At 37.9% G+C, this 15,160-nt stretch overlaps 1 protein-coding gene across 2 annotated transcripts; it reads right to left on the bottom strand.

Moving 5' to 3' along the window:
- Window positions 1-1,813: 1,813 nt before the first annotated feature.
- Window positions 1,814-13,674, bottom strand: LGI1 (leucine rich glioma inactivated 1; the record flags this gene model as incomplete). Of its 2 annotated transcripts, XM_080620847.1 has the most annotated exons (8): window positions 13,475-13,674; window positions 13,012-13,083; window positions 9,119-9,190; window positions 8,944-9,015; window positions 4,711-4,782; window positions 3,302-3,471; window positions 2,716-2,880; window positions 1,814-2,631 (listed from the first exon to the last, which is right to left on the bottom strand). In XM_080620847.1, the coding sequence occupies exons 1-8, from the start codon at window positions 13,663-13,665 to the stop codon at window positions 1,814-1,816; spliced, it is 1,632 nt and encodes a 543-aa protein (XP_080476973.1). In that variant the 5' UTR covers window positions 13,666-13,674. The 2 variants fall into 2 exon arrangements, with proteins under 2 accessions (XP_080476973.1, XP_080476974.1); XM_080620848.1 differs by lacking the exons at window positions 8,944-9,015; window positions 9,119-9,190.
- Between the last annotated feature and the right edge of the window lie 1,486 nt (window positions 13,675-15,160).

The raw sequence follows: 15,160 nt of genomic DNA, 5'->3' as shown, positions 1-15,160 counted from the left end.
ACACTGTGACTACTTACGATTCTATGACTACATCTGATTCCTACTTATGGAATAGGTTAAGCCACATGCTGACCAGACCATAAGCAGCTATGGATAAAACGGTATCATAAAATAAACCTATTAGAGTAGTATTGTTCACATGGGACATTTTTCTTTTCAAGTAACGTTTAATATAAAAGAATTCTATTCTTTATTACAAAAACATACTGTTTAAGAGTGGCTTCTTAAAAAATACATGATATGTCTTTTTATTTGCTGCAGGTTTATTTGCTGCAGGTGCTCTCAGTAGCACCATAATGTTCTGACAAGGGTCTCCGTGGGTACAGGGAGCAGCCAGCTTGCAGAATCAGCTTGTGTGGTTAGCTGACATGCACAGAATGCTAAGTGTTATTTGCCAGTGAATGTCTGTGAACATTAGAAATGTTAGAAATGGGTATAAACACACCCAGTGTTCATGTGCATATTTGAAAGATGGCACTGGAGCACAAGGCTTCCTAACTTCAAGCGAAGTGCAAATGTGTCTAAAATCAACTTGAGCTCTCTTCCTTAGCTGCACCAAACGAGCTTCAGCAGCAGTGTACGCTTCTCACAAGTGATGTACTAGATGTATGTAAACAAAAGTCTATTTTGAGTTTGTAATAGATTTTCATGCCAAATTCAGACTTGGCATAATTCAGCAGATATAGGTAGCTTTCCTGGAGTTGCATATGCTACACCAACTGAATTTGTCCTGCCATGTTCAAAGTTCCCTGCATTTCAGAAATATCTGTTGCTAAATTTCATTGCAGGGTAGCGGAAAAAATTTACCTCACATTCACTAGCTTCATCCAGAATAATGAATAAATTCATTAAAGATTAAGTAATTGCAATTACAGTGGAAAGACTTGACAGGAACACACAGAATTCATGCAAGTGATGTGTGACAGTTCAGATACAGAAATGCTAGCTTAAAAATAAGCTGTGCTTCTAGCTCTCAGCACAGTAATAGCCTCAGTGTTATACCAGAGATTTAATTTGTGCCACTTCAGCATGAGGTAGAGAAAGACAGATTTTTACGTTGTCTTTTATTCTGTTGCTTTCTTTGTATATTTTTAGAAGAACAGGTATTTCCAGCTATAGACAGTACAAAGCCCCATCCTACAATTGGATCTGTATAACTGAACCCTCCTTCCTACAACCAGATCTATATCAATGAACACTTATTTCTGGGTAGAGTCGTGTTTAAAGGAGTGAAGCTTCAGATAAATGCAAGGATATGTCCAGGTGATAATTTATAGGACTGGGGTTCAATGCGTGTTTTTATCAAGAACTTCTTTGTATATGTAACACCCACCTGATCTTCAATATTGTGCATCTTCCATGCAATACAATACCGCATTGGGCAATATGCCTTCTTGGGTTTATTTTATATGTGTATGTTATATACACAAATAAAAGGTATCACCTGCAAATAATATTTGGAATGTGAAAGACACAAAATGTAAACATTTTATTTGGCAGTTGTTTCAAACAGGTGAATAAATAAATGGAAAAGTACATCTTAATATTTTTTATACCAACAGATGCAGTTGCACACATATTTACATATTGTGGATGCAAAGAACAGTTAATTTAATTTCTTTTTGTTAAAAAATGCAACTTCCAACACCACTAGACTTGACAATTAGAGATGAAGATACTAGTAATACTTGGTTCTAGCAATCGCAACTTTTAAAGGCATTCATTTGGAAGTAAGATAAGAGAGTCATCATGCATTTAGTTCATTTTGTCCACTTATTGTAGAAAGTCTGATGTAATCTCAGAATTATGAGTGTCATGCGCTTAAGTCAACTATGACATGTTTATAAATCAATGTAGTTCCCTTAAAACTTGACGCAAAGAGAAAATCTCGTTTATCGATGGAGACATGTATGAAAGATCTTGGTGCCTGTACGTTTAATTCTTGAAACTTCACAAATTTTGCCTTTTCAGCATCCCAATAATAGACTTGAGTGAAAGAATAATCACTTCCAAGAATGGCATATTGATAATTACTTATCTGAAGCGGTTGGAATACCATTGACCCTCTGGATGGCATCCTTTGTAAATCCAGAAATGCCGAACCACCCCATTTCATTACTTTAGAGTCCCCAATAAATCTTGTTAAGCAAATGTATACATCCTCTTTCACTTTGAAATGTTTCACTGCATATGCATCTTCCATATCTTGGATATCAAAACGCTTAACAAATTCATTTGTTCCTTTGTTCCACTGATATATTACAGGTCTTTGAGAACTACTTGACAGAATTAAATGTGGTTTGCCAGATATTTCAAGATACTCCACATCAGTATCTCTGTACCAGGCGTGCAGAGACTGATGGGAATAAAATCCATTCCCATTCCATTTGTAAACTGTGGTGAAACCAGCCTTTGAACTGTCTGCAACAACAAAATACCAGTCTTCAGCAATCCTGAAAGTTTCAATGTCATTGGGTTTTCGAATTTTAAGGATTTCAATATCTTGAATTTTTATAAACTTATTAGCAAAAATATCCCTTTTATATATGTGGGAGCCTCCAAACAGCTGTGCGACAATGACATACAGCTGACTCTCAATAACTATAGGTTTACACACAACAGTTGAAGTACCTGTAAAAAGAAAAGTAAAAGACAGGGTTAGCACCACTTCTCAGATCATCTGTTATAATGTTATTTGTTGAGCAGTGTTCATACCTGTAATGTTGTCGTAATTCCTGAACATCACTTCTACATGGTCCCACTCGAGAAAGATGCATTTTCCAGTAAAAGGCTGAGCAATAACCACGTGTTCATCATTCATGTATGAGAAAGTGTCTACTGACAGAGACTGGTATGGCAGGGACTGATAAACTTCAAATTCTGCAAAAGTGCACACAACATATATAAAGTGCACACAACAACATAGATCCTTTCCATACTGTGCTGAAAAAACATCTGCTTAGCAGAGACCATTTTATTACAAATTACAGTATTTCATCACTAGTTTGATTTTCCTGTTGATGAAGGAGCACTGCAATTTGTTTTCAGATATTTCTCAAAGAGGTGCTGTTTTATGTCCCAGTTCTCCAAATCTTTATATAGCATATTATAGTCTGAGTAGAACCTGCAAGACCCCACTCTCCAGTGATTTGCAAGTCAGACTTGTACCTGCACAGAATTCATATTGATTTTAGTGGAAGTTCCATCCATTATGCAGACTTCCTGCAAAAATGGGCCTTAGTATAAAAAAATATACCTTTGACTTTAATTTAACAAGATTAAATAATTTGAAGCACATTACCTGTAATAATGCAATCAAATTCTTTTGGAGAGAGGCTATTGATTTTGCGCTTCTTATATTCTGGTGGACTTTCACAGTAAATGTCTTCAACTGTTGCATTGGTGCTGCCCAGCCATTCCACTAACCATTTCAGTTTGCAGTCACAATTAAATGCATTGCCTCTAAGATCTCTACAATAAATAAATCGTGCATTGAAAATAAGTACTTAGCTGATGTATTCCTCCTTGTAGGACATCAACAAACTAAGCTCTTGTTAAATATGTGCCCTCTTGCTTATTCTCAGTTGTTGCCTTCCTGACTTAATTTGTCCAGACCCATAGTTAAATCTACATGCCAGAAGCCACACAGACTTAATTATGCTAAGGTTATCACGAAGAACTTAACTTGATCAGTAGGAAACTTTTGTTGATTTCTCCAAGTTTACAGGTACACAAAAGCCTACCTAATTGTTGGCCCCATATTTTGGGAGGTTGTTTCTTTTGGATTACCCTTTCTCAGTAAGATCATTCTAAATAACAAAGTTGGAATTAATGTAACCTGACGGTCAGCCAGTCAGATATTATCATATCCTTTAGATGTACTCATTTAGGGCTTCAGGAGACACAAGCAAAGGTGTTCTGTTCAAGACTTACAGCTGCCTTCAGTCATATTTCAGATTGTACGTACAGGAACAAGCAAGTGCCAGGACCAGACTGTGCAACCACCTGGCCACGATCAGTCTTGCCAAGTAATGCTACCAGATAACACTGACCATCTCCACATCTTGCTACTACAGGTCTACACTGTGAATTCAGCCTACCTTGTTAACACAGGGAGAAGGCAAAGGACATTCTGTGGTCATTATCCCACATCAGATGAACCAGAATTGGTGTGTTGTAAACAGGACATATTTCAGTGAAGGAACTAAGGATTTATCTGTTCATATTTTGCATTTTTGCTGGTATTTAAGTTATATATTTTTAAAAGTTTGTGTTTTGGTTTGATTGCAATTCAATTTAGTATGGGATGGTACTTACTAAGACACATGCATTCATGATAAAAGATTGCCTTCCCAGAAATTGCTTGCACATAGAAATGTGACTCCATTAAATACCTTCCACCTTCCCCTCATGCCATGCTTTCTCATGCATCCCTAAGGATATTTCCTTCTTATTCACCAAGTCTAAATAAACATGCAGCTCTCTTACACAACTACTAGCATTATTACTTATCTTCATAACTGGTGGAATGTTCAAAACTAAAGCAAATTATCAACAACAGTAGACAAAACCCAAGCCTACCCATATTGGGAAGTCTACCCAGTGGATCCCATTACTGGCTGTCAGTTTGAATGGTTACTCAGAATGTCCTCTAAAAGTATCTCATTATATTTTTAGTATAATTAATAGATTAATTAATTGCTTTCTTACACATTTGTTAAAGAATCCAAGCCTTTGAATATGTCTTTTGGAAGTGACTGGAGGTTATTATTTGCAAGACTCCTGTAAAAGAAGATATTTCAGTATCAGTGCTAGTTCATTAAATTACACATTTTTGCAAGGTGTAATAGGGTTTTTTTCTTAAGGTAAAGAACCTTGGTATTCTCCAGCACTTAGTTCTAAAAGATTGCTTTTAAGACAAGCTCATTTACTTTGTGACTTTTTCTTCCACTAAAATGCCATGCCTCCTTCTGTGTTCTCACTCTTCAGCAGCCTTGCAGCATTTACAATAACTTCACTTAGCAGGGTAAAAGGTGCAATCACCTCTGGTGTTTTGCCAACACCATTATTTTAAAACAATTAGTCATGATTGGATCTACTGATGTTTTCCTTATGAGATACCAATACATGGTGTTCATATTACTGCAATTTCCCCACTTTCTTGTGTCTCTTCTGGAAGGGAAATCTTAATACTAGGTTTCATTCAGTGGACTTAGGTTTAGCTCATAGTTTTTGGAAATATGCATTAATAGACAAGAAATTGCTGATCAGCATTCATTTCTTTCCTGGAATGTGCACGTGTGTGTGCGAGTATGTGTGTATGAGACCAGCAAAAACCTGCTGTTAATTCACAGTTTTTAATGTTGGGAAACCTTGCCTAAATTCAATGAGTATTCTAGCTACTAAAAGCGATGAGGAAATGTGAACAGCCTTTGAACAAGCAATATATTACTCTTCACCCAAACATGTCTCTGTGAGTCCACTAAAGGTCTGAGTTCTCCAAGATGTCACTGGGGGCATGACAGGAAAAGAGTAATGTAGGTTATAGCTGAGGCCTCTTTCGATTAACAGTATTATTACTTACAAGAAGAAATGAATATACAAATCATTCTAGTTTAAGATCCCAGTTAGAATCTGTAGCTAGTAAGACTTAAGAACCTCTTATGTAGTCGCTTGTAAACATAAAAGTTATTTATTAACTACAATTTCTCTCACCATGCCAAGCCACTTAGGCATAGACTTAATTTCTAGAACAGGCCCACATATACTAGATCTGCTGCCTCATTTAAAATTGTTTGTCTTATCAGGAATGGTAAATATGGGATGATGCCATTAGTCCATTCTGACTTCACCACTTTCAAAGTACATCTGATTGTAACACTGTTTGGTGTACGTATCATGTGCTTCACTTATGCTTAATTTTACACTCAGGAACAATTCTTCAAAAGTCAGGTAACTCATATGGAAAAATCTAAGCAGATGTGCAACCTGAGGCAGGGTTAATGTCCTATATATTATTTATATATTATCATACAGCAAACTGAAAGAGATGATGGACTTGGAAGTAGCAGCAGTTCACCACTGCCATGGGAATGTGACTGACAGAAAAATTTACACAAGGTTTATTCATTTGCTGATTTTTGGATGAAAATTATTCATTTTATATTCCACTGTTAAAAAGCATATTTATATATTATGAAACACTGGCTTGTGTAGATGGTGCTGTATGTGTTATTTGGCTTATAATAAGAGAGTAAACGTTGAATCAAACATGCAGTTAAACCTATGGCTGCAGTTCTGAAAGAAGTGCAATCAAAATTACATGTCCAATTACTGTCCAATGCTAAGATTTTGACATTAAATGAGTAAATTAGAAAAAGAAATAAACTTTTTCTTTATTTTTTCTGTTCTGTAATATACTCTGAGCAGAAACTGAATTGCGTTGCATAATGATAAATACTAGATGGCTCTGGTTTACAGTAAGGGCATGCCATAATTGTAAAAATTAATTGCATTATAAAAATACAAATGTTTGATAGCTTATTGCATTGCAAAAGTTATGTTGCAAAAAGGAAGTTAACAGAATAAATAGAACAAAGTTCATCTCCTCTAACTTCATGGAACTCATTTGAATGCTTATTTATTGTGGTTCTTTTTGATATATTTTATGTACACAAGTACTCTCCTGGTTCTCAAATGAGAAATGCCTCAGGGTGCCAAATGATTATTTTTAATGTGTATGTGCAATTTCCCCCAAAGGGTGGGGAGTGGTTCTGCAAGCAGATTAAACTAGTCACATTCTGTGGTTAACAGACCTGCCTTTGCAGTTATTTTCTGCAAATTTCTCATTGTCTCCATGAATAGCTCTCCATGCACAATAGCAGCATGATGCACAAATCTGTGTCCAAAAATGTGCATGCAACCACATGCAAACCCCAGTGGCTCCTCACTTGTGGTTCTAGCTTTTGCATATGTTTTCTCTTATGAAACTGCTGAAGCATCCCCAGAATCCAATATAACAGGCAAGACAAGATGCTACTCTTGGAATGTAAGCTCTCTATAAAAGAAACTGCCTTCCTCTGTGTTAGGAAAGCAATTTGCTCCCTGGCAGCAACAGCTACTAAATAAATAAATGAATATGATAAATAATGTACCGGACCCATTTGTGAATATAAAGCTATTCATGTGCATAAATGTTTTGAAGATAGGGTCCCAGTTACCAGCTTTATCCAATTATCTGCCTTTTTTAATAGTACTGTAAGTATGCCTATACCTCTAATTTGGACTTTTACAGAATGTGCCCAGCCTGTTTATATACCTTTTTTCCCCTGTCCTCTCTCTTTTCTTCAGACACAGAGGCATTCTAAAAGTAACATTATCTACACAAGCAGTCATAGTAGGCTTGGGCTTACAGCTCTGAGTCTTGTCCTGATTAAAAAGGGAAGAGTAAAGTGTTTTATGGTACATTTACTATGTAGTGAAGGGTGTGGTGAACTACAATTCAACTATTATATTTATGTATTAACTATTTAAAATGGAACCTTTGCTTTCTCTCCTGTGTCAAAATATATGAAAGATAAAGCTAAATGACCCTGTTTCAAAACGCTCTTGGAAGTTATTGGGTTAAGGCCAAAAGGTCAGAATCCCCTCCCCTGCCTCTGACACACACCTCAAGATATATGCTTCAGAATGCAAATGCTCAGAGCTGGGTACAAACCCATGTCAGGCACACCCCAGAGGTTTCAGCCTCCTTTTTCTTACAGTATTGTAATTTTTTATGCTTTCTTACAGTACATATTGTATTTTCAATAAATTTATTGCTTGCTAAAATAAAATTATTACTAAAATATAAACTGAATGTGAAATAAGGGACAGAAGCCTCTCTAAAAACTGTTTTGCTAGCTCAGAGCATGAGGATGCTACTCCTGTGTTTGCAGTGGAATGTTACAGGTATTTGTTGACAGTGTGCAGTTTCACCTGCTGAGCACAGCATGAGAAGTGCCTCCACTGGTGTGAGCATGGGAAGCATTGCTCTGAACAGCCACATTAGCATCCAGAGTGCCTTTGACTAATTTCCCCTCTTGGCTAATGCAGCAAGGGGGCTGCAGCATATCAGAGGGCAAGGGTTAGGCGTGTTTCTAGGATAGCTGAAGGGCTGAGCAGCAACATGAAGAATGTTAAGAAGTTCCTTGTGCATGACAGATCCTGACCATGAGATGCTCTTGCTCATGTGCAGGAGAGGACAGGGTGCCGAGCAGGGCTTTGAAGCCAATCCTGCTGCAGTCTAAAAGCTGCTGTGCCACACAGTCAAGTGGAAGAAGTGTACCAGTAAGTTGTAATAAATGCATCTTACTGCAACCCTTCTATTTAAAAGGGTGGGAAATTTCAAATTTTATTTGATCGAATTCTGCTGGATACACTTAGTGGCTGAAGTGGACACGGGTACAGACATTGATGGCCTGTCCCCAGGAATGACTGTCATATTCTCTTGGATTCATGTCAGACTTGGGTACCTGGGAAGAGGCACATGTCCATCCTTCAGCATCTCACCACCATGGCACCTCAGTGCTGACCACAGCTCCCACCTTCCTCCTCTCCAAGTTCCAAACTGGGACTCCCTTCATCAGTGCCAAGCCCTGATGCATTCTGCTTTCTACCTGCTCCTACAGGCTCAGGTAGAAATCCCCAGTGCTTTGAGCAGAGAAAGTCAGGGAGCTACTGCCAAATGTACTTCTTGGAAGCTCTTTGGGTCCTGACCTTCTACACATACCACAGGTTTGGGAGTCTTTGGTGGTAACACAAAGGTTAACATTCTAATTAAATGACTATTAATCTGCTTAAACAAATGTAAATAGCTATATGTCCAAATGTGAAATTCAACAACACAGTGGTTCAGTTACTATATTAAAAATACCAAGTAATATATTCAACCACTTTACTTACAGGTGAATTAAAGATTTCAGTCCTCTGAAAGTATTTCTTGAAATTGACTTAATGCTGTTGTTCTCTATGAACCTGTAACGGGTCGTAAAGTCATTCTGGTCAAAGCAATGCCTGGAACTTGGAAGCCCACCCCCTCTATTCAATAATACCAGGAAATATACTTTTGTCCACTCACAAATATTCTAGATGAGGAAGGCCCATGAAAGCATCATCGCTAATAACATCAAAAGTGTTGGATGTAAACAACCTGCATAAAGAGATGCAAAACAAAAGACCATTAGGTTATTAGCATCTTTAGAGTTCAGCAAGCCATGGTAGGCCAGATTTCCACTGCCTGGTTTCATGGTTTTGCCTGTGCAAGCACTACAGGACTGTATGGCTGATACATTGCCCCATAGTCTGGGTCAAAGGGAAGGGCCTAGCAACTTGTTGCTTTGCCTGCTGGAGCAATCTGATAAAATTCCATTGACTTCTGTGGGATGCAAACATGGGTTTATCATGCCAGTAAAACAATGGGATTGTACAAGTGCCGCTGAAGACATACTTGGTTGACAATGAAATGTTCAAGTACTACAGAGGTCTAAATTGTCTTGAAACACTTATTTTTGATGACAACATAGGGAACGTATCCAGCTGGTTAGCCAGACATCAGGTTGAATTAGCATCACTGACAGGCAGGAAAATCTCTTAACTTCTGAGTTGAACTTGTGAGCATATTTGACCTGAGGGTACTAATAAGTTACTGAGAAACAAATGGAAAATCTCTTAATTTAATCAGTATTCAAATCAGAACTATTTTTAAGACCACATTATACCAGCTGGAGATAGTTCTTAGTGTATGCATGTATTTTTCATCCATCTAGCAATAAAAATAGCAGCAACACATTTAATTTTATGCAATTTTGTAAGCATTAGAAGTGGACCAACATTGATTTTTTACAGCTTTATTTACACTTATCAACCATGTTTGCATTTGCCCATTTTAATTCAGCTCTGGACTGCCACACCCTTAATATGTTGAGCATTGTCAAGTACAATGAACTTCGCCCAGTGGAATACTAGATGTACGTCTATATTTTATTCAGTTAGACCTGATGGATAAATAAATTTACCCCATGACATCTTTAGGCATTGAGGAATGCAAGATTTGCAAGTATGAATTAATACAATTAATAAGACAGTTCATCTCTTATTTTGAAATTTGCATTAAGAATAAATTGCAGTTGATTTTTTTTCTCACTTAGCTATTGCAGACTTTGCTTTTTCCATTTTAAATATGTGATTTTATATATGTGAAAAATATAAGCAGGAAAATCTTCCTTTTTGTTAGAAACAATAAATACTTGTCTTCCTTCGAGAAAATAAGTATTTTTGCAAAATCTCTGAATCAGAAGACCAATTTAGTAAATCTGCTGCCTGTAACTAATTTTACTTTTCTGATGTGATTTCACTGGATAGTTTTTCCTTTTCTGCACTCTACCGTCCTGAAGAACACAGTGGTATCTCTTTAAATAGTATAGCTATTTTAGAGATTGCCAGCTTATAGAATAGGTCTTGCACTTGGTGATCTCATTTGCCTCCCATCTCATACCTCTCCCCAATGTCTGTATCACACATATGTGATGCACAAAGTGGCTTTTCCCCGAGTCACCGACCTCAGGCACTAGATTTGCATGACCCACCAGCTAGCTATTTCTGGGATAGAGGCTGAAGATACTGCAGTGTACCTAGGGACTATACTACTTAGCAGGAACTGTCCGCTGCTAGCAGGTGCTGTGACTGTCTCCTTTCTTTCTGTGGGCTTTCATGTCATCAGTTTATAAAAGCACCCTCAGCACATTGCTGATACACAGTTATGAGTGCTGGAGATGAGAACAGGGATATTTTCTCTACATTTAGGGCACACTCCTGCTGGCACTTGTAGGTCCTTTGTATTTTTGTTGTCACATGAAGAGCACAGAGCATACCATCCATACTATTCAAGAAGCTCTCCTGGCCTGGGACTTACATGTAGTGTTTAGCACGAGACCATGATTTTTCCAGAGACCATTGCCACTACTACAGTAAAAATAGTAGTAAATAATAATAGCAGCAGATATATTTCACACTCAGGAATGTGTGACTGTCATACTGGAGATACCAGCTTACATTTGGGCTGCAAAAATGTAATGCTGGAGACTATTACATAGAAATATAGGCTGCTCAATCTTGCTATTGGCTAAATTAAACCTACTGATATAGCTATAATCATGCAAAGCTAAAACTTACTGTAATTTCTAATTAACCTGAATTTTCCATGTTCTTATTTCCCTTACTATCTTCTGCCGAAGGTGGAAATTATCCTTTCCCATGTACAAACCGGAGTATTGACCCCACAGATACAATCCTGCCTCCTGTGGTCTGTGTTTAAGGAGTTGTTTGCCTCAGATCAGCAGTCTGACTTCCCAAAGATGGCAAGCAGCTCAGCTACCATGTTAGAAATATATCTGGAAAACAGATCACTCACTGAAGACCATAATGGAACAAAACCAGCTTTTCTGGGGTCAGAGCTTTTGTTGCAGCATTTATTAACAGCAGCTCGGACCATGCATTTCAGTGTATGGCAGACCATGCAAATTATTACCATTACCAAAATGCCATAAGCTGTTGCCAGACCCCACTATGCCAGGCACTATAATAACTCAAAATAAGATGACTGTGTCTGTCCTACTCCACCCTACCCAATTCTGCCTCCCTGGCAGCGGGATCGTTAAGTGTAGGTGGCATATCGTAGCCAAGAGAGATGATGTCCTACTCACTCTCTTCTGATACAAGCTCCATCAATGCTGCTATTTCAGTTTTCCTTCCTTTGAAAGGCCTATTGCAGGAATTATGTGAAATGTGTCCCTTTTGTGATCTGTGACCACCTGGGAAAAGCTTCTCCAGAATAAAGCACTGTGAAAAAGCATTTAGGTTTCCATAGTAACTGCATTTACCTATTTACCCTGTATCCAAAATTGTACAGTACGTCTGCACCTCCTTATCAGCTCCACTTGAGGTAGCAGAGTACAGCTAGGGTCAGGGCTTCAGCTATTGGCGTGCCAGCAGTTTAATCCAACAGCCATAGGGCTCTAATACATCAACATTACACCTCTGACCACATCTAGAGCACACGGGAAGTCGGTCCGGGACAGACGTCCGATTTTGGTTTTGATCACATCAGGGAGTCTGTCCTGCCGGATTTCTGAGACAAATCTGGGTGTGTGTCAGGCTGGCAGCACATCCACTATAAACAGTTCAGGTTACACCCCCTCTACTTCTCTATAGCTCACAATTATATAATCCTATGCCCACATTTCCAGGAAAGCCAGTGAGCCTATAAAAATCCTATATAGAAATGCATCTAGTAGTTAAACATCCCAAAATATCCTCTCTCTGCGTATACCTCATTGCAGTATTTGATTTTGAAATAACTGCTTAATTTATTTCTTTTCTAATTGGAAGAAAATTTTCATTACTGTTTTTTTTGCTTGTTTCAAAGAACATGAAATAACAAATAGGGTCAAATCCAGGCGCTATGAAGGCAAAACTCCCACTGAAGTGACTAAACTTCCACAGAAGTCAATGGCAATTTTACATGGAAAAGGACTTCAGGACCTGTCCCACTGCAATGAAGGGTCTGATCTGAGGGGTTCAGAACTCACAGTTGGTGGGAGTTGCAAATGGGCAGCTTTATATTGGGATCAGGCCCCCGGACTGCAGAAAAGGAGCATGAATAGTTGTTGCAATGCTGAAGTCCCTACTGTAATGTTAATTAAAGTATAATAAGGATAGCATATGTTCTGTCACCAAAAGCTTCAGCATGTAATCATTCAAAGTAGCACTGACAACAGATAGCCTTGCAAAATACAAAGTAGATACACTCTGAAAAAATTAAACATGCACTATCCTTCAAATTGCTAAGAAGTCTTGTATTTTGTCATCTAATGAATCTTCTCTTGCTGTTTCTTATAAAATTAACACTGAGATGTTCTAAAATATTTATGGATACATATACATTTTGTAACAAAAATTGTAAATATTTCTCACAGAAGCTGCAGAGATGGTGTGAGCAAAAAACTCCCTTCTGGGATTTTAGTAAAAGCAGATCTCACAAAGGATCTGGAAAGAAAAAAAGAAACAACCTTATATTAATGTAGTCTCATATATCCATGGTTATAATACTGATCTGGTCATCACAGAGAAATTTATTTATGTAAGTAAAAAAAAAAGAAGAAAAACCAACCAAAAAAATATGAATGTTACAGGTTTCATGTAGTATAGAAGAAGGTATAAAATGGGATGTGTGCACATACACAGACAGGACAGACAGATGAAAGAGATGTAAAAATCAGGATTCAAGGATGAAGCACAATTTTAACACATTAGCCGATGATTCTGAATGCTGGAGGTACTCCCTGCAGCAAGCATCCTTCCGTATGCACTGAAACCACCACACATCCCAGTTCATTTTAAATCATAAATTAAATAACCAAATGCTTACAGCCCTTACAGTGAGATAACATCAGGCGGAACGCTGCGAGGAATAGATCTGGCATTTTCACATAAAGCATTATCTTTGGTACAAGTACACCAGGCAGGACATTTTGGCTTCACTGGTTTCTTCCCTTCAGTCAGCAAAAGCACAGATAAAAGGCATAAGAAATAAGCAATTCTTCTAAAGGGTCTGCTGGCATTTCCCATTCTTTTGATCCGCTCTCGTTCCAGTCAGTTGAAAGAATATCCCAAAACATGAACAGGGGTTCTTTATTCAGCCATTGGATGTCTTTCTGTAAGTCCAGGTCAATATTTGTCTCAGTTTTCCCAACCTTTTTCTTTCTCTTTCACTCTGTTTCTGTAGTCAGAAACCTGCAGCTGATCTGTATGTTTCCACTCACTCAGGCAACGTACTGCTCAGAGAAGAGACCTGCGAGGTGCTGTAAGATGGGGAAAATCCAACCGGCTGAAGGGAGAAAAAAAAAAGAAAAAAAAAAAAAAAAAGACTTGCATCACCACAAAAACACCGAGCACAACACGGCATTAGATTGCAAAGTGATGTAACTGAGAAATACACTGCTTTCTGTTTTCAGAAGGAGGCCCTTTCCCTGCTGCCAAAAATAGTACAGCATTATGTTTTGCTGGTGGGTGGGTGAGGGGGTGTGGGGTGGAGTGTATGTGTGTGGGGGGAGAAATCAGTCATCTCCTACTGGATCCCTACAACCTCGTGAACCTCTGAGAATTATCCTTCACATATTGCAAGCAGCAGAACTGACGGCAGTATCCACAGGAAAATGAAATCAAGTGAAACCATCAAAAGCCTTGCTGCAAAAGCTGTTAGATTAATTCTTATCCTTAGCCCTTATTGCACATATTTGTACCACTGAAAAACAAGCTGCCACACATGGAAAATATTACAATGTATGAGAGAATGCCTACAACTCTCATTCCTAAACAAAATATTTTCTCATGCAAAATAGACCCCAGATGCCTTTTTTTAATTTTCCTTTTTTAAAAAAATGTTCTTTTTTGTTTTTTAGAAAAAGAACCATTCTTATTTGTTACATGTTTTCTGAGCTGGTTAAATAAAGTGGATCAAAATGGACATTAATTAAAAGTTCAAGTTAAAAAATGTATTTGCTTGGGACTAGTTTGATCATTTTAGATGGAAGGAAGAAAAAAAAAAAGAAATTTGTTATTTAAACACCAAACCTGTAGTTAGGAATGGACCTTCCTTGAAAAGTGACAGGGTAGGGACAGATCTTGATAGTATAATGAGCCTTCATAATACTGCCTGGAGGCTGCAGTTGAAATCAGTGCTAGGTGCAGGATGAACACTGTAAGATACATTCCTCAGCCTGATGACTTTACAGTAAACTACATTTAATATTTTATATGGAACTTAAGCAGCACCTAAGTGTTATTACATAAAGAATGGTAAGACAAAACTAATGAATGCCAAAGAGCTGGAAAGCCATATGTTTGTTTGTTTGTTTGTTTGTTTTAAATATGGGATTGCTATTAGAAGAGTTTTGCAAACTTTAACAGATCTTGACACTTCCCCACAGTGGCAGCAGCGTGGTTTATCTTACACAAATCACAAAGCCTACTAGGATCGACCCTGTGGTGCAGGAGTTTAATACAGTCATGCTCACTATAGGCTCCTTCACGTAGGTGCTGTCTCCTCACCAGAAGATACTTT

This window comes from Psittacula echo, assembly GCF_963264785.1.
Source record: "Psittacula echo genome assembly, chromosome: 6".
In the NCBI taxonomy this organism is placed as follows: domain Eukaryota; kingdom Metazoa; phylum Chordata; class Aves; order Psittaciformes; family Psittacidae; genus Psittacula; species Psittacula echo.
The sequence above is the reverse complement of the archived record's forward strand: the minus strand, read 5'-3'. Positions and strand labels throughout refer to the sequence as shown.